The sequence below is a fragment of the Malaclemys terrapin genome, chromosome 2 (genome assembly GCF_027887155.1).
Source record: "Malaclemys terrapin pileata isolate rMalTer1 chromosome 2, rMalTer1.hap1, whole genome shotgun sequence".
NCBI lineage: Eukaryota > Metazoa > Chordata > Testudines > Emydidae > Malaclemys > Malaclemys terrapin.
Genome location: NC_071506.1, coordinates 74281192 through 74302599, shown reverse-complemented (window position 1 = coordinate 74302599; position 21408 = coordinate 74281192). Strand labels below are relative to the sequence as shown.

General features: G+C 41.7%; 1 protein-coding gene across 6 annotated transcripts in view; it reads right to left on the bottom strand.

Moving 5' to 3' along the window:
- Nucleotides 1-809: 809 nt before the first annotated feature.
- Nucleotides 810-21408, bottom strand: part of NOL4 (nucleolar protein 4) — a 271342-nt gene continuing 250743 nt past the window's right edge. For all 6 annotated transcript variants that reach the window (XM_054020557.1, XM_054020559.1, XM_054020558.1 and 3 more), the window contains 2 exons: nt 15257-15437; nt 810-2756 (listed from right to left, as the gene is read on the bottom strand). In XM_054020557.1, the coding sequence (XP_053876532.1) occupies nt 2563-2756; nt 15257-15437 (375 nt within the window). In that variant the 3' untranslated portion in view covers nt 810-2562. The remainder of the gene's footprint in view (nt 2757-15256; nt 15438-21408) is intronic.

The window sequence follows — 21408 nt, the reverse complement described above, 5'->3', positions numbered from 1 at the left end:
ACTGCTCAGTTGCTGCTTAGCTGAACATTTGAAGCACACCAGCCCTGCAAGAGAAGACTAGGGAAACTGCAGTCCTGGCACCATTACAACCTCCTTCTATATGGAGGGTGAAAAGCCTGCATTAGCTGTGCTCTCTTCTAAGGCTCTTATGGTTGAGGACTAAAGACGTTACCTCAGGAAGAGTCACTTGCTACCTCCCTCACTTCGAGGCAGGAAGATGCAGAGGAGTCTGGAGATATTGGCTGAAAACATAAGGGACTAACATCAAATCTCTTGCTCCTGATTGGCCCTTCAATTCCTGACGGATACCAGAGGAGAGGAACAACACACTCTCTACACTGGAAAGCAAAGCCACAGAACATTTTTGAAGAAAAAGGCGAGAACACTGTGTTAATTACAGTAGGAGAAAATACATCTATTAAATGATGGGCAGCAATTAACAAGAACTTGCTACAGTATTCACACAGTCAATGGCAAGTGCCTTTAAAGGACACTTGATAGATTTTTTTTTAAGAACAAATTTTACCAGTTAGATTGTGTTGCCTCAAGCCAGGTTTAAATTGTGAAGCATTAGTGACTTGGACCTCATGATTTATGCACCGCCTCTCCGTGCTCTTATTGAAGAGATTCTTCATTAGAACAAAGCTCTAGCTAGAATTATCCAAATGGATGTACTCAATATTTTTGAGAACTGAGCTGTGGCGACTCCAACAACTGGCATGGAAGTCCCCTTTTCCTGTTTAAAGAAGACAATGCTGATAACTGATTACACACTATGTTTGTTTAAACGTTATAATGTTTCACAATCGTTAAACACAGAAATCTGTTTATTTACCCAAACAAAACAGAGGAAATAATTCCAGCCCTCAGTTTTTGAATTTTCATTTAAACTTGTGAACAGTAGTTCACAACTTAGATAGATGTTTGTGTATCTATGTACCTTCAAAATACTCATATTTCATAGCCTTTTTCACATTCATATTCACCAACAGTATCACAAAAGTTCTTTTTTTTCTTTTTCGTTTTCTTTACATAACTGTAAGCAATAGTAGTTCTAGAAACACTAGAGGGGATAAAAGCATATCAATGTCCCACATTACAAGAAAAAGTGCACATTACTGGGTCACAATCACAGTCATTACTTGGAAAACTATATGTAACAAGTAGCTATAAAATATCACTGATGCCTTCAACTCATTGTCAAAAACTGAATTACATAAAATTTTGTACATGAAATAAGGCAAATTCAGGAATGCACAAGGAACTTGTTAGTCAACAAAAGCTAAACAGAACAAATCGTACAGTAAGCATGAACGAAAGTACTTGTCTCTATATATTCAAAAATAAGCTTGCCTTAGTGCACAAAAAAACACCATTAATGTGTATTCAACCTTATAAAATAAGAAATAGGGGATGGGAAAAGTTGGGGAGAGGAGAGAAGAGTTTAATTAAAGTTGCAGCTGCATCCATTTATCATTTTTGTACAGTTTTCAGCTAGGTGTGGGCATTACACAAGTCACACCAGAAATGTCAATGGCCTTTTTTTCTGTACTTATTTTGTTGAAAGGAATAAATAAATAAATAAATAAACACAAGAGTGCAAATTTTCAGATTGTCACTTGCAACCTCTTAACATTCAATCATCTACATCCAATCGCTACTAAAGGGACTTGTACAAGACAGCAGCAGCGATCACGGAGTTAAATGAGCTAGCTGTAAGAAACCAATTTTTTTAAAATGATATGTCTTAAAAAACCCCTCATCTCTATTAACTGCTAATAAAGCTGCAATATATTACAGGATGGAGGTGAGAATGGCATGAATGTAAGGAAATGCATGCTTCCTTTCAAAGTGATTCCAGAGATGACAATTTACAGTACACAAGGGAAGGGTTATCCAGCATCGAGAGTTACTTGTTGTAGAAAGAATATGAAGTTGGGGAGAAGGGCAGGGACAAGGGGTTCTGGAGAGGAAGAGGGGGACTTACAATATCTCCTCAAAACATTTTTAGGACCAGTGAAAAAGTTTACCAAAGTAAAAATGAAAAATTTTGAATGAAAACAAAAGTTTTTTTCTGTTTTGTTTTTATAAAAATTACATTTTTGAAAATACAAGATCCTTTCCATTGCAATTGTGTCCTGTGGCAACAGGACTTTTGGCAACATTTTGCCATATACTGCAGCTTTAAGTCCAATGAGTCAGTAGCACATTCCACTAATATTGCACTTGGATCTTGAACCAATTTTTACCACCACAGCATCGTCTCTTTCCTCCACTTGTTAGAACGAGTTAACAATCTCTAGCCACTTTTTTGATATTTATGCTGACACACTAAAACAAAAAGCAATAGGCTGGACACATTAAAGTACCTCAGAACTATCGGAGGTCAAAGTTCACTTGAAGCACCTTAACACATCACTTTATGGATCAAGAACAGTGTGGCATTATGGTAATTAACTCTCCTAAAAAGACTGCAGTAATTGAAGCGTCTGCTCTGGGAACTCAAAATGTCATTAGCGGAAACTCCGAGATAAGACTAGGCCAGAATGAAGGTCATGTGACTCAGTTCTGCTGCAAAATAAGGTTTTCCAGTTCATCTGCAGAACGCAATAAAAATGCTGCTGATTCTCGATACCCTGCAACAAGCTGCCGCACTGCATTTATTTCAGTTGGACTCAGCTGGGGTCTAGAGCTTGTACTACTGGAGGATCCGGAGCTGGTTGCTAACTGCCTCTTCATACTGAGATCTGTTGGACCTGGAAATAACGAATGGAAAAAATGGAAGCATTAGGTTTTCCTGCCAGAAAAAAGTTTCACTACGATAGATTTGTAGACACAATTCAAGAGCAACGACAAACTGCTCGCAGCGGTTTATCAGTAAAAGGTGAAAAGTAGCAGCTATTCATAGTGAGGGCATGTTGCAGTTCATTTTGATATGTAACAGGGTTCATTCACTCCTTGGCTTCTGCTAACATGGCCCAGGGTATGGGATCACTGGTGGTGGAAATGTCAATCTCAAGAGTAGGAGTACTTGTGGCACCTTAGAGACTAACAAATTTATTAGAGCATAAGCTTTCGTGGGCTACAACCCACTTCTTCGGATGCATCCGAAGAAGTGGGTTGTAGCCCACGAAAGCTTATGCTCTAATAAATTTGTTAGTCTCTAAGGTGCCACAAGTACTCCTGTTCTTTTTGAGGATACAGACTAACACGGCTGCTACCCTGAAATCTCAAGAGTAAATCTTGTATGTGCAGGGGGCAGAGCTTTTTCAGCAACTGGACCACATATGGGACTTGCTTCCTGAAGAGATTGGGATAAACACCAAGCTCCAGAACAAAATGCAAAACCAACTTATTTCCAGCCATTCTGCAGTAACGCCAACAGAATCACAGTTTAAGGGGTCAGGGGGAGGGGAGGAACAACTCCCTACTCAGTGGAGGAATGGAAGGAAGGGAGAGAGAGAGAAGCTTGATTAAAACAATAATAGATTTGTAAGACCCTGGAGATGGGAGCGGTAGATAAACAGATGTTAGCAGACGGGCTAAGAGCTATACCGATTTACATCAGTTGAAGAAATGGCCCTTAATGTTCCTTAATTCTATTTCCTTTTTGGCAACCCTGAGATAAAGCTACCTGTAGATAATGCCATATTTTTGTGGTCACTGAAGTCAATGGCAAACTTCCCATTGACTTCAGGGAAGTGCAGGCAGAGTCAGGTACACAAAAAAAGACTGGTCACACAGAACCTGCACCGTTAAACATTCTTACTTCGAGATATGGAATTGGTAGCACGAACAGGTGAACTATAAAGACAGCCTAGCCCTCCATTCACATTCACCAGTTTTACATTGGTATGACTGCTTTGTTTTAATAGTTACCCCGATACACCTGGGATCAATGAGAGAAGTAGGCTAGTGAATCTACCTAATGGTCATCATACATGATAGGGCAAGGACGATGAAGCTCAAAAGGAGAACTCTAAGGAAGTAAAATCTCAACACAGCATACTGAACAAGAGTATACAAATCATAATGTCAGCTTAGCTGAATTGTTGTAAGAAGCCATTAAAGACTTCTATATTTATTGTGCCAGTCCTGAAAAGTTGGCCATTGAAATATTGAGGGCATCATGCTCCAGATGAACCTACTTTAATTTTTATGTTCTTCCCTGGACTCTCATTCATGTCACAGCCAAAAACACACAGAAAATATATGGCAGAGGAAAGTTTCTGTAGCAGAACAAATCTTTTTCTGAAATGAGAATGAATGGTTTTGCTTCTCAGCAATCCAGATTTTTAAATAGTTGAATAGAATATTAAATTTATTTCATCAGTAAGTACAAAATGTTGTAATGTTCTCCTTACTTTAATGGGCTTTTTCTTGCAGTATTTCAGCACAAGCAGTGAGACATCTCTCAAAGGAAAGCTAGAAGTAGGCCTGATGCACAATTGACATAAATTGGTGTGGTTCCATCAAACCAACAGAAGCTGAGGATCTAGCCCAGTATCTGTAAATGTGCCAATTAACCCCCACAGGGAGATTTTTAACTCCACAGAGTGTATTTTTTCTAAAATCCTAACGGAATCTGGAAGGAAAATTCTATGCCAACTGCAACCAATATCCACACACTGCACATGCAATGGATCATCAAAACTCAGTCAGAATTCACCTGAGTCTAACAAATTAATAACATAAACTGAATGCTGGTACAGAGGATCACTGAAGATGTGGGAGCTCACTCTATACCCACATCTATACCCAATTGTTCATTTGTGGCATCTCGGTCACCTGGGACTACAGCTCTTCCTGAGGCCCTTTTGATGATCTTGGACACATGTGGGACAGTTACCCCACCTGGTAAGAGAAGAAGAGATGCTAAGGGAAGCAGCTGGATGAGCTGCAGGCTTTGAATCCCCTGTGTAGAGAGGAGATTGAGCAGAAATTGGTGACCCAGGTTACATCCTGGAAACAGTTTGAAAAATAAAGATGAAATCTAGAAGAGTTTTAATGCCCCAAAGAAACCAGATACCCTCCCCTCTTTTCTTTTGCCTTTATTTTAAATGTTCCCATCTTAAGTGAAGCGAATCACCCCATCATTGATGTTTGAATCATCTCTTCTTAAAAGGCAGAGCTGAGCCCTGTGCCACTGAAAGCTATAAGCACTAGGCACATAATGTTTTCAAGTCATGGAAAACTTTCGGCACCCAATCAGGATGAAGTTCCATTGTGCTATGTTCTGTACAATCACGTACCAAGACTTGGCTCTACCCTGAAAAGGAAAGCGACATATGAAGCATAGGAAGAGAAAGATAAAATATCTGTTGGGTCTTTTTGGATGACTATAGCTCAGTTAAGGGCCAGCCAGTCCCATCTGTCCTCGGCGTGTCATGGCAGAGGTGGCAGTGTTGCAGGAGAGAGTAGTAGCCTTACAGATCACTGCAGGGAGCATTGTCTTTGTGTAAGGGGCAGTGTGGAAGAGGGCACAGAGCCACGTGTGTGAGAAACCGATATGAGCAAACAAGGCTGTCATTGGCGGTAGACAACAGCAGGTTTAAGGCAATGTGATAGATGAGAAGGACAAATAAGGACGGGCAGATTTGTGAGGGGCCCATAGAGGTCAGGAAAAGAAGCTTGAACTTGATGAAACAAAACACGGGGGAGCTAGTGGAGGAATTCAACATGGGAGAAGATGAGATTGGAGTGTCAGGCAAGACAGACAGCCTGAGCAGATGCACTGTGTGTGAACTGAGGGGAAAGCTGGGGCAAAGTGTGATCCTCCCAGATCAGATGAATTCCTACAGATTTCTATCAGGACAATGAAGGAGTTATTTCTGTGCCAGATTACAGCTTTCTGTCCCCAGCCATTTTGAAAATAAGTTGCAAGGATTTCTTTTATAAAGGGGAAAGTATTTTTCTTTCACTCTCCTTGTACTCAGAAGGAGCTGAACCACCCTTTTTCTAACTTTCCAAAAGGATCAATTGTACCTTTCAGCACAGCCTAGCGCTGAGGCCAATACAGAGCCACACTGGCCCACGGGAGCTCCAGGAAACACAAGAAAAGTGCCTGCTGCTACCCTTTTGTGGGATGCAGCGTTCTCTTCTCTCCCACCCATGCCGCAGAACAGCGAGGAGTGAGGGAACAGTCCGTGCGTTCCCTTGAATGCAGGAACTGCAGCTGTGCCCAATCCTTATCTGGGTTATGAAATGGGGTTCTTGCACCGTGCCTCCACGGCACACCTGGGTAAGGGCCAGGCACAACTTACCTATAAAAGTTTACTGTGGGCCGGAGACCAAAGCTAGGTAATTTCATCCTGAAAGATTCAAGTTTCAGAACATTCTGAATGACTGAAAAGAAAAAGGGCTAGAATGGGAGCATGTACACAGCCTCATCTATAGCTGTCACTAGCACTCCCTGGAGACTACATATAGTGCAGTGATACTTCCATTTGTGCTAAATCACTGCCCCACTCTGAAAAGAAATGAAGTGGGTATGACACACAGTTTCAACACTAAGTGTTACCCACACCTAGTAGTATATGTTAAGAACATCATAACTCATTTGTAGCTTCATTAGTTGTACTGGTTTCTTCGTGAAATAAGGCATAAATGTATCACACACTCTTCACTGTCTGTATTTTTTTGCCTATCCATATGCAATGTCAAATACTCGGAGAGCAACCTGAAGCTTCAGTAATAAGAATTAATCTATACAGATTTATATAACCAGGTGACTAATTCTATAAACATAAACCATAATTTATATATAGGGATATATCAGGGCTTTAGGCGCCTAAAGTGACAATTGGCACCTGAGTCTTTTTGTGACTCTAATCCTGGGTGTACTCCAGTACTGAGCAGTACCTGTAACTACTGGGCTATAAAATAGGCTCATCTGAGACTTCCTCAATTTGTCCTGTTGAAGCTGTTCCACTGTGGATAAATCATTGGCTCAGGGAGACTGGATCCTGGATCTCCCACTTCCCCAGTGAGGGCTCTAACCAGCAGGCTACAGTGTAATTGTCATGCTTACTTTCTCTGGCCCAGTGTTACTGCGCTGTGGCTAAATAATGAAAGAATCACAGCTCTGCAACCATTCCCGGGGATTCCTCTCTGCACCAGCTTCTCTGCAGCTCCTGGGCTGCAATGCAAAAGAGCCTGGCCACTTCCTGATTCAGGGCCTTTCCCCTTGACGGGCCAGGAGGAAACCAGTGTGGAATGGACTGATGGGAGTTGTAGTCCCCTGCTTAGCAAATCCATCGTTTATTTCTACGTGCACACGAGTAGGTCTTTTAAAGTACTTTTAAATAACTAGTTAATGGACTGCTTTCATGGACCTTTATCTCCTGAAGCCACCAGTACAAATGATTACATCTGGTGCAAAATGGGCAGCTTAGAGAGAGTTTCTTATACTATTTTCCCCTTCCCTTATGTGGAAATTCATTTCTTAATAACCTTATGTTCTCTATTGTTGTGATCAAAAACACCCACGCAATGATTTTAGTTCAAAGACTCAAGCCTGAGGCCAGTTTATTGACATACATACCAGTGCACTGGGGTGCAGTCCGAAGACTGACACCCCGAGGGCCGCTTGCAGGCGGGTTTTTATTTCATTAAACTGCAAGTAGAGTACAAACAACACGTCATGAGTTAAGAAATTAGGGTTGGGGTCAGTTCCTCCCCAAACCGCGAGTTAAGAAATTAGGGTTGGGGTCAGTTTCCCCCCTCCTCCCCTAGGTACCGTCCTCATTTTTCCGAGAAGTGGATGTTTATTTGGGTAGAGGGGGCGCTTGGTGGTTTTCCCCAGGGGTGGTACTTGGCACCAGTTTGGGTACATTTCTCAAGACACATGTTATTTTCCGGGGCCTTTTGGTTAAAGATTGGGGGGGGGTCCATGGGACGCCTAAAGAAGATCTATGATTGGCTATTTTTGTAGATAGCTGGAATCATGGAGAGGGTCACAGATCACCCAAAGGAGAAGCTGCATGAGTCAAGAAATTGCATTTAGCTAAAGTTACCTATTGCTTCACACAAGTGGTTATTATATTTCATTAGTCATGAACATATTTAATTAGTGCTGCTGCTGGGGCTTTTCTTCTATTCTTTCCCTCCTTGCCCCCCACTCCTCTGGTCATGACCCTTGGCCGAGTTTGGCTGGGAATTGTGCAGTCTAGTCTAGTTCAGGCCCTGGCCTGGACCCTGGCCTGTACTGCTTTAGCATAACAGATCTCTGTTGGAGGGTTTATTTTGGGGCTTTCAGATTCACAGCTCTGGCTATTAAAAAGAAGGCCCCCCTGCTCTATTTTCCCACATTATTAACCTGGCACTATGCCTGGCACTCCCTTTCATTAAAAGGAAATAATAATCTGCATTATTTGCAATTAACCTTTCCATTTAAATTTCCCCTCGAGTATACCAGGCCTGCACCTTCTGGAATACCCTGACCTGTCACAGAGTATTTCATGACAATGAAAAAATCTTGATATACAAGGATGATCAGCTTGCACAGTAACTTTGGTCTGTGGCAGTGTGCAAACAAAGATTAAGCACGTACTGGACACCTGAAGACAGGGTCTGTATTTTTTGTTCCTTAGTACACACTTTTATAAATCAAGACTGCTACCTATCATTTTCACCATAGCACAGCTTCTTAAGCAGTGAATTAGACAAAGTGTTCAGACAGAGAGTTTTCTGAGGGCCACAGTGAGACTGATGGATTTACATTTTAACTTTAAAGTTAGGGAGTCATTCCAATTACATTCACCTCATTTCTTTTGCAAAGCTTAATGGTTCTAGTTTAATTAAATCATTCAAAATATTAAATTTTTTTAATAGGAATCCTCTCTTCCTAGGAATCCTCTCTTCATGCACTAAACAATCATTTATCAGATTAGCTGCTGAATAAATCTAATATTAAATATGCTGTTGGACAAACAACTTTACTGTAAACTGCAAGATCTATAAGTGAACTAATTATTGCCTCATACACTATTCACTGGCAAGGTCAATTATTTAAAATTTCAGCGTCAGATGTATGATATGACCAATGATAATATAAACACTGATGGCTCACGAGTGGCAACACCATATGTGAGTTGTCTCAACAATAATCTCTTCAGAATTGCACGCTACCAGTGGGTAACTACCAATATGATAGTTAATAGCCTGCTGAAAGCAAATAATGCTCTAATACATTTAACATAGACTCTCAAATTGGTCGTTATTATTGTAGGCAATAATTATAACAGCAATACCTCATTAAAAAAAGACTGACATGCATTTAAGCGTGTGTTAAGATGTCAAATTACTTTACCCCATGACAATTAACCAACTTTTTTCATCTATCAAGATGCAAAAGGCAATGGCATTTAGCTATAACAAAAGGCACGTTCCCAAGAAGCAGGGACACTGTCCATACCTTGAAATCTATTATGCATAGTCTTTTTACTGTGTAATTTTTATTCAAATATTTTTCTTCAAGTGCCACTGCAAGTGGTTAACATGCATTCAGATTGTTTCATATCCCATTCCAATAAAATTAGACTTTAATAGTTGTTTTCTATTTATGTTATTTTTTTCCAAGTGAGCATTATTTATTATGATTAGAAGTATGATTTATTATTTTATTTTGCATCTACCATGTTTCTCCTCTTCCTCTCTCTCAAAAGAGGGCAGATATGTGCGAAGCAATAATTCTCAGTGCTGGGACATCTCAGGCCAGGGTAACAGACACTAATGAATTGGACTAAGTCTTTTTTCTCCATTCTGCTTCCTTTCCCTCCCTCAATTGCATGGGAAACAAAACACTCAGCTAATTCAGTTAATGGAAACACAGCTTTGTTGCTTGAGGACGGAAAAGTTAGAAAAGAAAGATGTCTAACTATTCACCATCATGCATTTTCAAGTGACAAGCACAAGACACTTGCTTGGAGATGGAGGTGATGACTGAGGCCCACCAGTGTCTGCCCCTGCTATCACAGGAAATCATCATGTGGAATACACCAACCTCATCCTAATAGATGATCCCTGCTCTACTATGCCGATAAAGGTGCAAAATAATGTACCCTTCCGTTATACCCTGTCAGAGACATTTCTTCCTGATTCCAAATGTGGGGGTCAGTTTAATTTTGAGCATGCCAGCCTGAATCACCATACATAAGGATGGTGGGGTCCATACAAAGTAGAAAAGAACAAGCGTATTGGAAAACTGTTTCCATCGCTCTCAGTAAGAGGAAGGAAGGATGATCATAAGACGGAAGTCTGTCGATAATATAGGGAGTCAGGAGACTCCCAGCTCTGCTATAGAGCTGGCCAAGTTACTTAACTTCTCTGAACCTTATTTTTCTCTTTTGTAAAATGGGGCGAATAATACTTGCCCAAGCTCTTGCCCCTGTCCCACAACCCTGCATTTCTTCCCTTTCCCCCCACACCTCCCAATCCTTACCTCACACATCTAAGTCAGGCTACTTCCTCCTTTCGTTCCTCACTGTCTGGATGCCAACACGGGGAGCATTTGAAAGCACAGGAAAGACAGTCTTCCTGCTTTCAGTTCCTGTGCCTGGCAGCACAACAGATCCCACCAGCCAGGACAAGCAAATACATGGAAAGTCCTGCTCAGCCTCTACAGCCTTGGTCTGGTGCATGCTCAGTCACACTGTGGGGACGGCGCATGCCCTGTCCAATTGGCAAGTCAGAATCTAAGGGGATGGAGCGTGCTCAATGCAGACAGAATCTTTGGAGAATTTAGCTGCCAAACTCTAACAACGTCACCTGAGCATGTGTGAACTGAAATTCTTCAGAGGCTCAGAACCTGGCCAAATCTGGGTTAATTTTCATGGGGATGGCAAGAGTCACGTTCCTGACACCAGGATGACACCCCCTTACCAAATGTCAAGCCCCTGCTCCAAAGAATGGAGGTGCTAGAGCTTCTCATTGAAACAGCTTGAGATTTTTTTTTAATGTGGGAAAAACAATGTGTTTTACCCTTGATCTTTTTCTCGGAAATGGCTGAACTGTTTTAGCTGAAACTTCCCCAAAAAATTCAGCCTGAGGTGGTCACTTGACATGGAAAATTTCTGCTCATACAGTTTAAGTTTGGCAAACAACTGAAAACAGGATTGCGTTATGAAAAGTGTGGGGAAACATTAACTATAGTCATTGCTACCTGTGCTACCTATAACAATAGTATTGTTTATTGCAATGAATATAGGGCCTTATGCGCCCATTCTAGGGTTGTTGCCAGGTAGGGAAGTAAACTCAGATTGTCCCTTACACTAAGGCCCCTTTATACTGCTCTGGCAGTGTAAATGGGTTTTAACATGTGGTTATATTACATCTACTCCTACTTCAAGGCCCCTTTATATGACTACAGTCAGTCTGCAGAATTTTTCTATTCAGTTGCATGGTAGGGAAATGTGTCCCCTAAAAGTCTGGAGGGTTCAAACTCCTAAAATTGCAGTGCCCCTTTCATCCATGTGGGGTTTAGGGACATACGAAAACCAAAGGCAATCTGCTTGGAGGCTTCTAACGGCTCTCTGCTTCCTTGTGACAGCCTGACTCATACAGGGGCTGTCAGGGTCTCTGCCAACCCAGAGAGCTTCCAGGGAGAGGGAGAAGCCATACATGTTATTGCAGACTCCATGTAAAAGAAGTTGAACTTATTTACCCTGCGGGTTTGAGGTGGGGAGAGAGAATTTGGCACTTTCTGCCTAATTCCTTTCCTGTTCTGCCCTCTCCAATTCCCTATGTAAAACCGAGATGCCTCTTGTTCAAGCTGCTGCAGCCCCATCCTCCCTTTCCTTGACCATCCTTGCTTTTTATGCTGAGCAGTTTCATGGCTCCCCACCCCCTACACTTGTATAAGGAACTAATTACGATACTATCATTAGACATGTGGAAGCACAGGCTGAGGAGGCAAGCACAGCACAGCAGGGTATAGACAGGTCCCTGATGAGCAGTGAGGCATGAGTAATTGGGCCAGGGGATGCCTCGATTTGAAGGATGGGATCAGAGAAGGGAGGAAATTTACAGGGCAGGAGGCAACCAAATTAAACGAGTTACGTCATATAAAATACACATGTCGATAATTAAATGAGTTACGTCATATAAAATACACATGTCGATTTGACTATTAGATAAGAGAGTTAATTGGAGACAGTAATTACATTACTGTAGGAAAATGTCCAGAAATAGATATTCAAGCCATGAGTTTTTGTCCAGCTTTTGCAAAAGGCTTTATTTTGTAGCAGATACAGATGACAGTATGTGTCTATACACCGTCCTGAATAAAGTGTGGGCTTGTTTTTACACTGTCAGAACATTTGTAAACAAGGCAAGAATGTCAGATGGGGATTACTGAATTCAGAAGAAAATGCTTTTTCAAAATGAAGACTTCTTTAGTAAAGGAAACAATCAACAAGCAAATTCTGCTCTACAGACACTAACCCTTCCCAATGTACTCATGTAAACGCTAAAAGACAGCAGTGCAGCTCCCTGCAAAAAAGAGCCATTGGAGCAGAGGAACAATTGCCCACAACTTCCCTTTGGGCTCTTTTGGAAAGAACAGCGCCACTCCAGAGCAGTCCCATCCACCCCAATTAGTGCCCATAAACAAGCCAACAAACTCTCATCGTTAATTGTATCAAACGCTGGTGACAGATCTAATCATCACAGGCACTCTATCTTCTTCCATTGCCAGGAGGAGACCATCAACTAATGCAGTCAGTGCAGTTTTTACCCTACATAAATGCCTATAATCAGATTGACTGCAATCAAGGAAATCTAAGGAATCAAGAAAGTGCCAGAGTTGCCTTGCCACAACCTGCTCAATTATCTTTCCTAAAGAGGAAGAGCTCTGAATGGCCCAAAAGCATGTCTCTCTCAGCAACAGAAGTTGATCCAATAAAAGATATTACCTTACCCACTTCGTCTCTCTAATTTCCTAAAGGCACCAGATGGGACTCAGGCCAATAGTTAGCCAGATTGTCAACAAGTGTTGGTTTCTGAACTTCGGTGTATTGTTCTTGTTGGTAAGAGGAATACAGAAATGGAGCTGGATTAAACAATTTTTCTCACCAGCTGACTCATGCAGGGGATCCTGAGGTAAGTAATAAGCTGAGAACAAATTCTAATAATTTTCAGCAAAAGGGGTGGGCACACTTGTGCAATCTTCTGATTATGTACCAGCCTGGGCCCAAGTGGGGAAATGGTTTGATAGTCATCAGGGCAGAGGGGTGAATGGCTGACCAGCTTCTGGTGCAAGATACACAGTGGTAGTGGGGCCATGGATGTTGATGACTCAGTGGGCAGATGGTAAATCTTCATGTGGGACTGCAGAACCCTGGCCTCAGGCAACACAAGCATACACCACAAAGAGGCTGCAGTACTCCAGTGAATTTAATAATGCTTGGTTTCTTGGGTCTATTAGTTGTGCAGTGTCAGGAAAGCTCCAACCATTGTTTCTCCTACAAGGCCCATTAGGGTCCCTAATTGTGCCATACCACTTGGCACTCACAAATTAAAGATACAAAGAAATTAAAAAGAAGTTCACCATCACAGTTGCTAGCCAAGTAACCACTCTTTAGGATATTGACAATAGTATCTAGTTTTTTTAATTGCATACTGAAATGAAATAGAATACTTCTGACATAGCTGTGCAATTCAATGAAATATGGAAACAGCAGCAATATATTTTATTATAAACTGTGTGAAGAAAAAAGCACAGTTCAAAAATCCCCTGTTGTAGTTAACCAGGACCTGGCATTATGTAAAGTGTAACAGGACAACAATGGCCGATGGCCTCTGTTGAGTAGTTAAGATATGGATAACTGTTTAGAGGCCCAATTCTGCTCCTATTTAAGTCAATGTCAAAACGCCCACTGACTTCAGCAGTGGAAGCTGGATCTGTTCTCATGTGCCCACAATTTAAAAATACATTGCGAAAGTGAACAGTGTTTTCTCAAGAAAACTAGTTTCCAGGGATGTCTTATACTTATAAAAATATTTTCTCAGAGAACCTTTTCAGCATCTTAAACACGTCTTCTGTGCACATGGAAACAATTACAACTGCAATTTTCCAGCTTTGAGTTAAGAGTTTTGACAGCTAAAATATTGTCATTTTAAAGACTTTCAAAAACTCAGTTTAAGTCAGACTCCAATGTTAGAGACAGAGGAATATTTTCTTCTGGTCCCAGGGACACCACATTCAGGCTCACTGTTGCAGCCCTCATAACAGCGGTAACAGTTTGAAAACTCTCAAGAAAACTAATTAGCATAAAGAAAACTGAGGACGAGACTGAACAGTTAATTTCTTGCAAAACTAGGCCTACTGATTACCCTGTGCACCTGAGGCACCACTTTCCTCAACCAGAGAAGAATCACCCAGGACAAAAGCCAGTAATCCCAGTCCTCTGAGACATTCTGTAAATCCTCCTTTTGGATACAAGAGGCCCATTGTCTTTCAATGTAATCATTTTTTACTGACAGATAAGAGCATACTCCTGTTACCATTTGGGGCAAAAATCATTTCCTATAGTCTATATCCATAGGCAATCAATATTTTTTACTATTCCAAACAAATGATACAATTCTTGTTTGTTTGTTACTGTTATCTGCTACTGTAATGAGAAAGAAACCTTGGCTAACCAAAAGACATCACTACTTTTTTTCAGAGGATCCTGTCACCTCATGGTCACACAAAATTACCTACGTTATTTTCAGCTCCAGGTAAACAGGAACTCAACATGTCTATTTTACAGTTGTCATGTCCAGTCCTCAACCTGGGGTAAATCACTGCAGTCAGTGAAGTCCATGGAGCTATGCAGACTTATTCCAGCTGAGAAATGGGCCCAAATTCGTTTAATTTTGAAAGGTAGAATATAGTATTTTTCAACCTCTAATTAGAAAAATGCAAGCCAATAGCCACGTTTTGTGCTCTACTTAAAAGTAGACATAACAATAGACCAGGTCCTCATGAAGCTGTGCCTATTTACACATCAGTGGAGGATCTGACCCAATATTTGTACTCAGCTTTGTTAAGGACTTAGGACTTGATCTTGTCCTGTTGTGAATAGCCCCATTTAAGCCACAAGGGGACTACACACAGTACTAAGCAGTATGCCCAGCAGTTAGCAAGGCTGGGCCCCAGCCATGTAACCGATACGAGCCTATAGATACAGCACCCTTTAGATTAGTTTTCAGTATTGTGGGAGGTAAATGCGTCCACAAACACACAGACACACACATTGGTACGGAAACTCACCACTGCTAGAAGCATCGCTGAGATTTAGCAGCCCACTTCCCAACCCTCTGTAACTATGGTAACTGTAGGTCCCATTTCCATTGATGTACAACACCTCCTGTGTGCTGGAAACAGCTGATGTTGAGTAAGTGACCTGGGCTGGCTCTTGTTTATATTGTTTGTCAGCTGGAGCAGCTTCATCCTGCCAAAACAATGTTTCATTGTAAGGTTTCAAATAGTTGTTAAAGTTCACCTTGAATGAGAGGGGCTATTTTATTGTTATTTAAAACTCCCCAAGTGTTACTTTCACAACAGTGTAATAAACAAGAAACAAGCATGTACATGTTTTCAACTGACAGTTTATCAATTGAAAAGAAATCATGAGAATAGCCACGAACATAGATTTCCTACAACCATTGATTTGCATTTTGCTAGCAAATCACAACATGATGGGTGCTGTCCAAACACACAGGAAGACACAGTCCCTGCCTGGAAGAGCTTACAATCTCCTGAAAAACTCAACTCTAAATCAAAATAAAATGGAAGGAACTGAACGCAAATGATTATGCTCTGGCATTTAAAGCAACCCTCTTGGTGCAGAAAATCAGTTTTTTCTTGTTATGATAAAGCAACATAAAATGCATTGGCATGTTCTCTAGATGGATTGATCAGCATCAAGGATACAGGAAATAGAGTGAGTGTGTGTGTGTGTGTGTGTGTGTGGGTGTCTGTGTGTGGGTGTGTGTAAAAAGAATGAAATAATCTTTTCCATATCTGGAATGATGTGGCATTACGACACAGGAAACCAAACCTTTCTGAGCTGGAAGCTTTTGTTTGTTTATTTTGCATATGAGTTTGAAGAGTTAGACACAACCAAGATTATTCAAGTGAAAAAATTGTATTATTGAGAGAAGCTTTTAAAATATGTTGCAGCAGAATACTGAGAAGTCAGATAATTAATTGCACAGGCATTGGGGACATTAATTTGTATTGAGGCATATATTTGCATTATTAAGATACTTAGCTGTACTGAATTCCACTATAAGTTCTCTTCAATAACATATAAGAATCCAAATAAAGGGATAAAAACTGCAATGTATTTTTGCCAAAAGTTTAATGTAATTTACTTTTTATCTTCAAAGGTCATGCTGTCTATTATAAAGCAGAATGGATTTTTTTTCCTGTGAGAAAATATTCAATAAGCTATGCAGTAAAGTTTTAGCTTGGCAAGAAAGCTTAAAACATCATCCATTCCCTAAAATTCCCAAAGCTGCTGCCTTATTTTCTGATTTGATATGACGACTTTCCCTAAAACTAGATGATATTTCCATTCACATACTCACTCAGGGTCTGATACAGTTCCCAGCAAGGTTGATGAAAAGGTTGACTTAAAAGGGAGTTAGATCGGGCTCTCGGGGCTCCCTCGTGTTTTAAAAAGCATCAGTTTCCTCCTACTTTGTCCTTGCAATTGTACTTTGGATAAAAGATCCTCTCTCTGTCTATCTAGGTATTTACACCATGTTCTACAACAGATTTATTCTTTCCTTCAAGTGTCTTTGCTTTTAAAATTTGGAAATGAAACAAGCTACAGTGCCACAACTCTGAGATATTTGATGTTCTGCACTAGTTGATCAATCCATTCTTGGTAGGTACAAACAGAACAACTGGTAGTCTTTGCTTCCGTTTTTGCAACACAGGCCTGTATGGAATGAGGCCTGTAACCCAGTCTGCGGAATTGTTTACATTATTCACTGAGGAATATTCAGTATTCTGAAAAAGACATTGAATGGTAAAACTCTAGTAACATGTCTGAAAAGAAAAGGATGCTATTTTCCAAGAACCTAAGCTTACTCACTACTAAACACATGTGGCTAATCTCTGTTTCCCAAAAATATTGGGAACACAACTCAAAGGAGCAGTGGTCAGAGTATCACTTGCATTGCCACATATTGAAATTTTGTAACCCTAATTTGCCTACATTTGCACCAGTCTTTTCCCTTTAAACAGGCATGTATATTTTTAAAAACAGAGGAATAGATAGAGCTGTATACAATTTTCCTACAAGACAAAAACATTTTTGGCCCATTATTTAACCAATAAATAAATAAAATAATGCTAGTACAGATTAAAACCAACAATATAAAACAATACTAAAATAAGCTTGTGTTTCTGTCCACTTTGACTAAAACCAAAATTTTTAAGTTGTTGAAAACAGTAGGAAGGAATCTGATGAACATACAGTAAAGGGAAACAAGAAAATTGAGTTAAGCCTGTAAGATTCTGCACTGAAGCCGCTTCTAGAGCCATTGTTTGCAGGAGTGAAATCTACAATTACAGGACACTACCAGCTCCTTTTAATTGTTTAAAAATGTATTTAAAAATTGTGGATTGACAGAACTGGAGACTATTTTATTCACAAAACAAGTACAACATACGCCAAAGTACAGCATAAAGACTGACTTAGATTTACTGGCCAGATTCTCAGCTGGTATAAAAATTGGCATTGTTCCCTTAATTTTTGAGTGTGCTCCAATCTTTATATGCATTCCATCTTTGGCTTCTTCACTAAGACTGCCAACAAAAGTGTCAACTATTGCCAATAGTGGTTGCGTTTTTCGTGATGCACCCAAAAATCATGATGGGCATATTAAAATGCTGACATGGGTCACACTTTATATTAAGGACACATTTATAAATAGATTACAAAAGGTTAATAAATGGTTAATAGATGTTTTAATAAATGGGTAGTCAATGGTTACAACACGCTACTCCTGTCTGTAACATGGTTATAGAACCTATCAACCATTTAGGAACCCTTTCTAAACTATTTATAAATGTACTTTTAATATCAAGTCTGATCCACTTATGGCGAGACACCTGTTCATCTAGCATTTGACTAAAATCATCATCATTTTGAAAATAAATGAGATCACATCCTTCTAAAAGTGTTTCTTTTTCCATTTGGTAAAGCAAGTACTTAGGACCTGAGCACATTGTCCAAGAGCTGTTGGAATACACGGGTTAGATCAGAAAAGAGCATAAATACCTTTCTGGCACAATTCATGCTAAGAAATAAGTTACTTATTTGTTTTAGAAAATAGCAGCCTACACAAGTGCTTGGTAAGATCATTACCATGGCATTTATCACAATAAGTACATTTTACTTATGAGCCTAAGTGTGTAATGAAGGAGAAATTTTTCCTAAGACAGTAGGCATAAGTATATTTTCTAAACACAGAAGTGATTAAATATACATAAAAAGTAGTATATTATTTGAAAAATGTACATGTTTCTGTAAAACTGCACAAAAACTGCACTTTAAATTCCAAGCAGCTGAAGACTAGCTTAAAAGAAAAAACACGCACAGCAATATGGGTCAAACATAATCTCCACCAATCACTTGTGAGTACATAAAGTAGGGTTACCAGGCTTCTGGTTTTCGACCAGAACGCCTGGTCAAAAAGGGACCCGGTGGCTCTGGTTAGCATAGCTGACAGGGCCGTTAAAAGTCTGGTTGGCTGCAGCAGCCAGCTCCATGCGGCTCCCAGAAGCAGCCAGCATGTCCCTCTGACTCTTAGGTGCAGGGGGTTCCATGTGCTGCTCCTGCCCGCGGTGCAGGCGCCTCCCCGAACGCCAACTCTGCAGCTCCCATTGGCCAGGAACCATGGCCAATGGGAGCTGCGCCTGCAGACAGATGTGGCGCGCAGAGCCCCTTGGCCATCTCTGCACCTAGGAGCCAGAGGGACATGTTGCCACTTCCCAGGAGCTGCCTGAGGTAAGCACCTCCCAGAGCCCGCACCCCGAACACCCTCCCACACCCAACCCCCTGCTCCAGCTCTGAGCCCACTCCCACACTCCGAACCCCCCCCAGCCCCAGTCCAGAGCCCCCTCCCACACTCTGAACCACTCATTTCTGCCCCCCCAGCCCACACCCCCAGCCCAGAGCCGGGATCCCCTCCCATACCGTAGCCCCCTACCCCAGCCCAGAGCCCCCTCCCACACTCTGAACCCGTCGGCCGCACCCCCCAGCCTGGAGACCTCTCCTGGACTTCAAACCCCTCATCCCCGGCCCCACCCCAGAGCCCACACCCCCAGCCAGAGCCCTCATCCCCTCCCTGACCCCAACCCCCTGCCCCGGCCTGGAGCCCCCTCGTGCACCCCAAACTCCAAGGTTTACAACTTGGCAAAATTTGAGTGGATTTTCCTGGTGGGAGCAAAAAGCTCATCCCTGGCATATAGACCACCCCCTGCCAAATTTGAAGCATGGAAGTGCTAGAGCTTTTCAAAGAAAAAGTCACCAGAATTTTTTTTAACATGTAAAACAATAGCCTGATTGTTGCAAACAGCAGAATAATTTTGGGTGAAATTAAAAAATCAGGCACAGAAACATTCAGCTCAAATTATTAACGTTTGGAAAACTTATAAGCAACTGAAAACAGGGCCTTCCAATGGGACACGTCAAGCAACTTCAATAACAGGCATTGCTAACAGCTCTGTCTATAGCAGACGTGGGCAAACTATGGCCCGCGGGCCACATTTGGCCCACGGGACCGTCCTGCCCGGCCCCTGAGCTCCTGGCTGGGGAGCCTAGTCTCCAGCCCCTCCCACGCCCTTCTCCCTCCCCTGCGACCACACCACCGTGTGGGCCGAGTTCTGGCCCACCACTCCTGCTGGGCAGCGTGGGGAGCGCAGCTGGCTCTGGCCGGGTGTTGCGGCTGTGAGCTCCTGCTGCTGGTAAGGGGGCGGGGGGTTGGGTAAGGGAGTGAGGGGGTCCTGGGGGGCAGTCAGGGATGAGGGGGCAGTTGGATGGGGTGGATGTTCTGGGGGGCGGTCGGGACAGGGAGCAGGGGGGGTTGGATGTGTTGGGGATTCTGAGGGGGGCAGTCAGGGGGCAGGAAGTGGGAGGGGGTGGATAGGGGGCGGGGGCCAGGCTGTTTGGGGAGGCACAGCCTCCCCTACCCGGCCCTCCATACAGTTGGGCAACCCCAATGTGGCCCTCGGGCCAAAAAGTTTGCCCACCCCTGGACTATAGTATATATTGTCCTAACACAATACTATGCTTTATATTAGGTTTATCACATCATAGAATATCAAGGTTGGAAGGGACCTCAGGAGGTCATCTAGTCCAACCCCCTGCTCAGATTAACACTCTTAGGTTTGAATTTTATGAACAATAAACCTGGAAACCCAGATAGCAGAATAATACTTTGCCATATCATGGGGGCAAAGTTTTCCTTTTATTTTAATTTGAATAAAGTTGTTGAATGAAAGTGATCGGCAGTGACGAAAATTTTATTTCCGAAGAGGGCACAGATGTGATTTTGTTTGGCTTTAGTTTTGGTTCCCACTTCATTAAACCCCACTAACAATGTTTGTTCTGGAATCACTATCCACTGAACAAGAAAAAGAAGTATTTACCCCCCTGACAGGCCTGAACCAAATAAATGCAGGCTTACAATGCATATAGAAGGAGTTCAACGTAGGACTCAGGCATAGGCCTTGTGTGGACCCTCTGTCTAGGGTAAATTTAAAGTATTAATTTTTTATATTCCTTTAAGATGAATTTTTTTTTTTAAAAGAGTCTAGGCCAGATACTCAACTAGTATAAGTTAGCATTAGTTCCACTGACTTCAGTGAAATTATTATGATTTATGCCAACTGAGGATCTGTACCCGAGTGCATAATCACAACATTCTCAGAAAGGTCCATTTGTATGGCCTGTTTTCAGTGTTGTACAATGCTTTCATGCCTCTATATGAAAGGCATGTCTCACCAAAGTTTCCATTCCCTGTGTTCGGGGGTAAATAACTCAACCACAAAGTTTACATCTGGCTAAAACTTCTTGTACAAAATTTCCACTGGAAGCTGAACCTTTGAATTCTTTGCAGTCTCTAAGGTAAATCAGATATTTTAAAACTGAAAAAGAAGAGGTTATGTACCCTGTGATTCTTCGAGACGTGTGTCCCTATAGGTTTTCCACTCTTGGTGTCGGTGCACCCCATGCACACTCGATAGGAGATCATAGAATCATAGAAGATCAGGGTTGGAAGTGACCTCAGGAGGTCATCTAGTCCAACCTCTTACAGGAGGTCAGACTAGACGATCATAATGGTCCCTTCTGACCTTAAAGTCTGATTCTTTAAAGTCTATGACTCCTGCTCAAAGCAGGACCA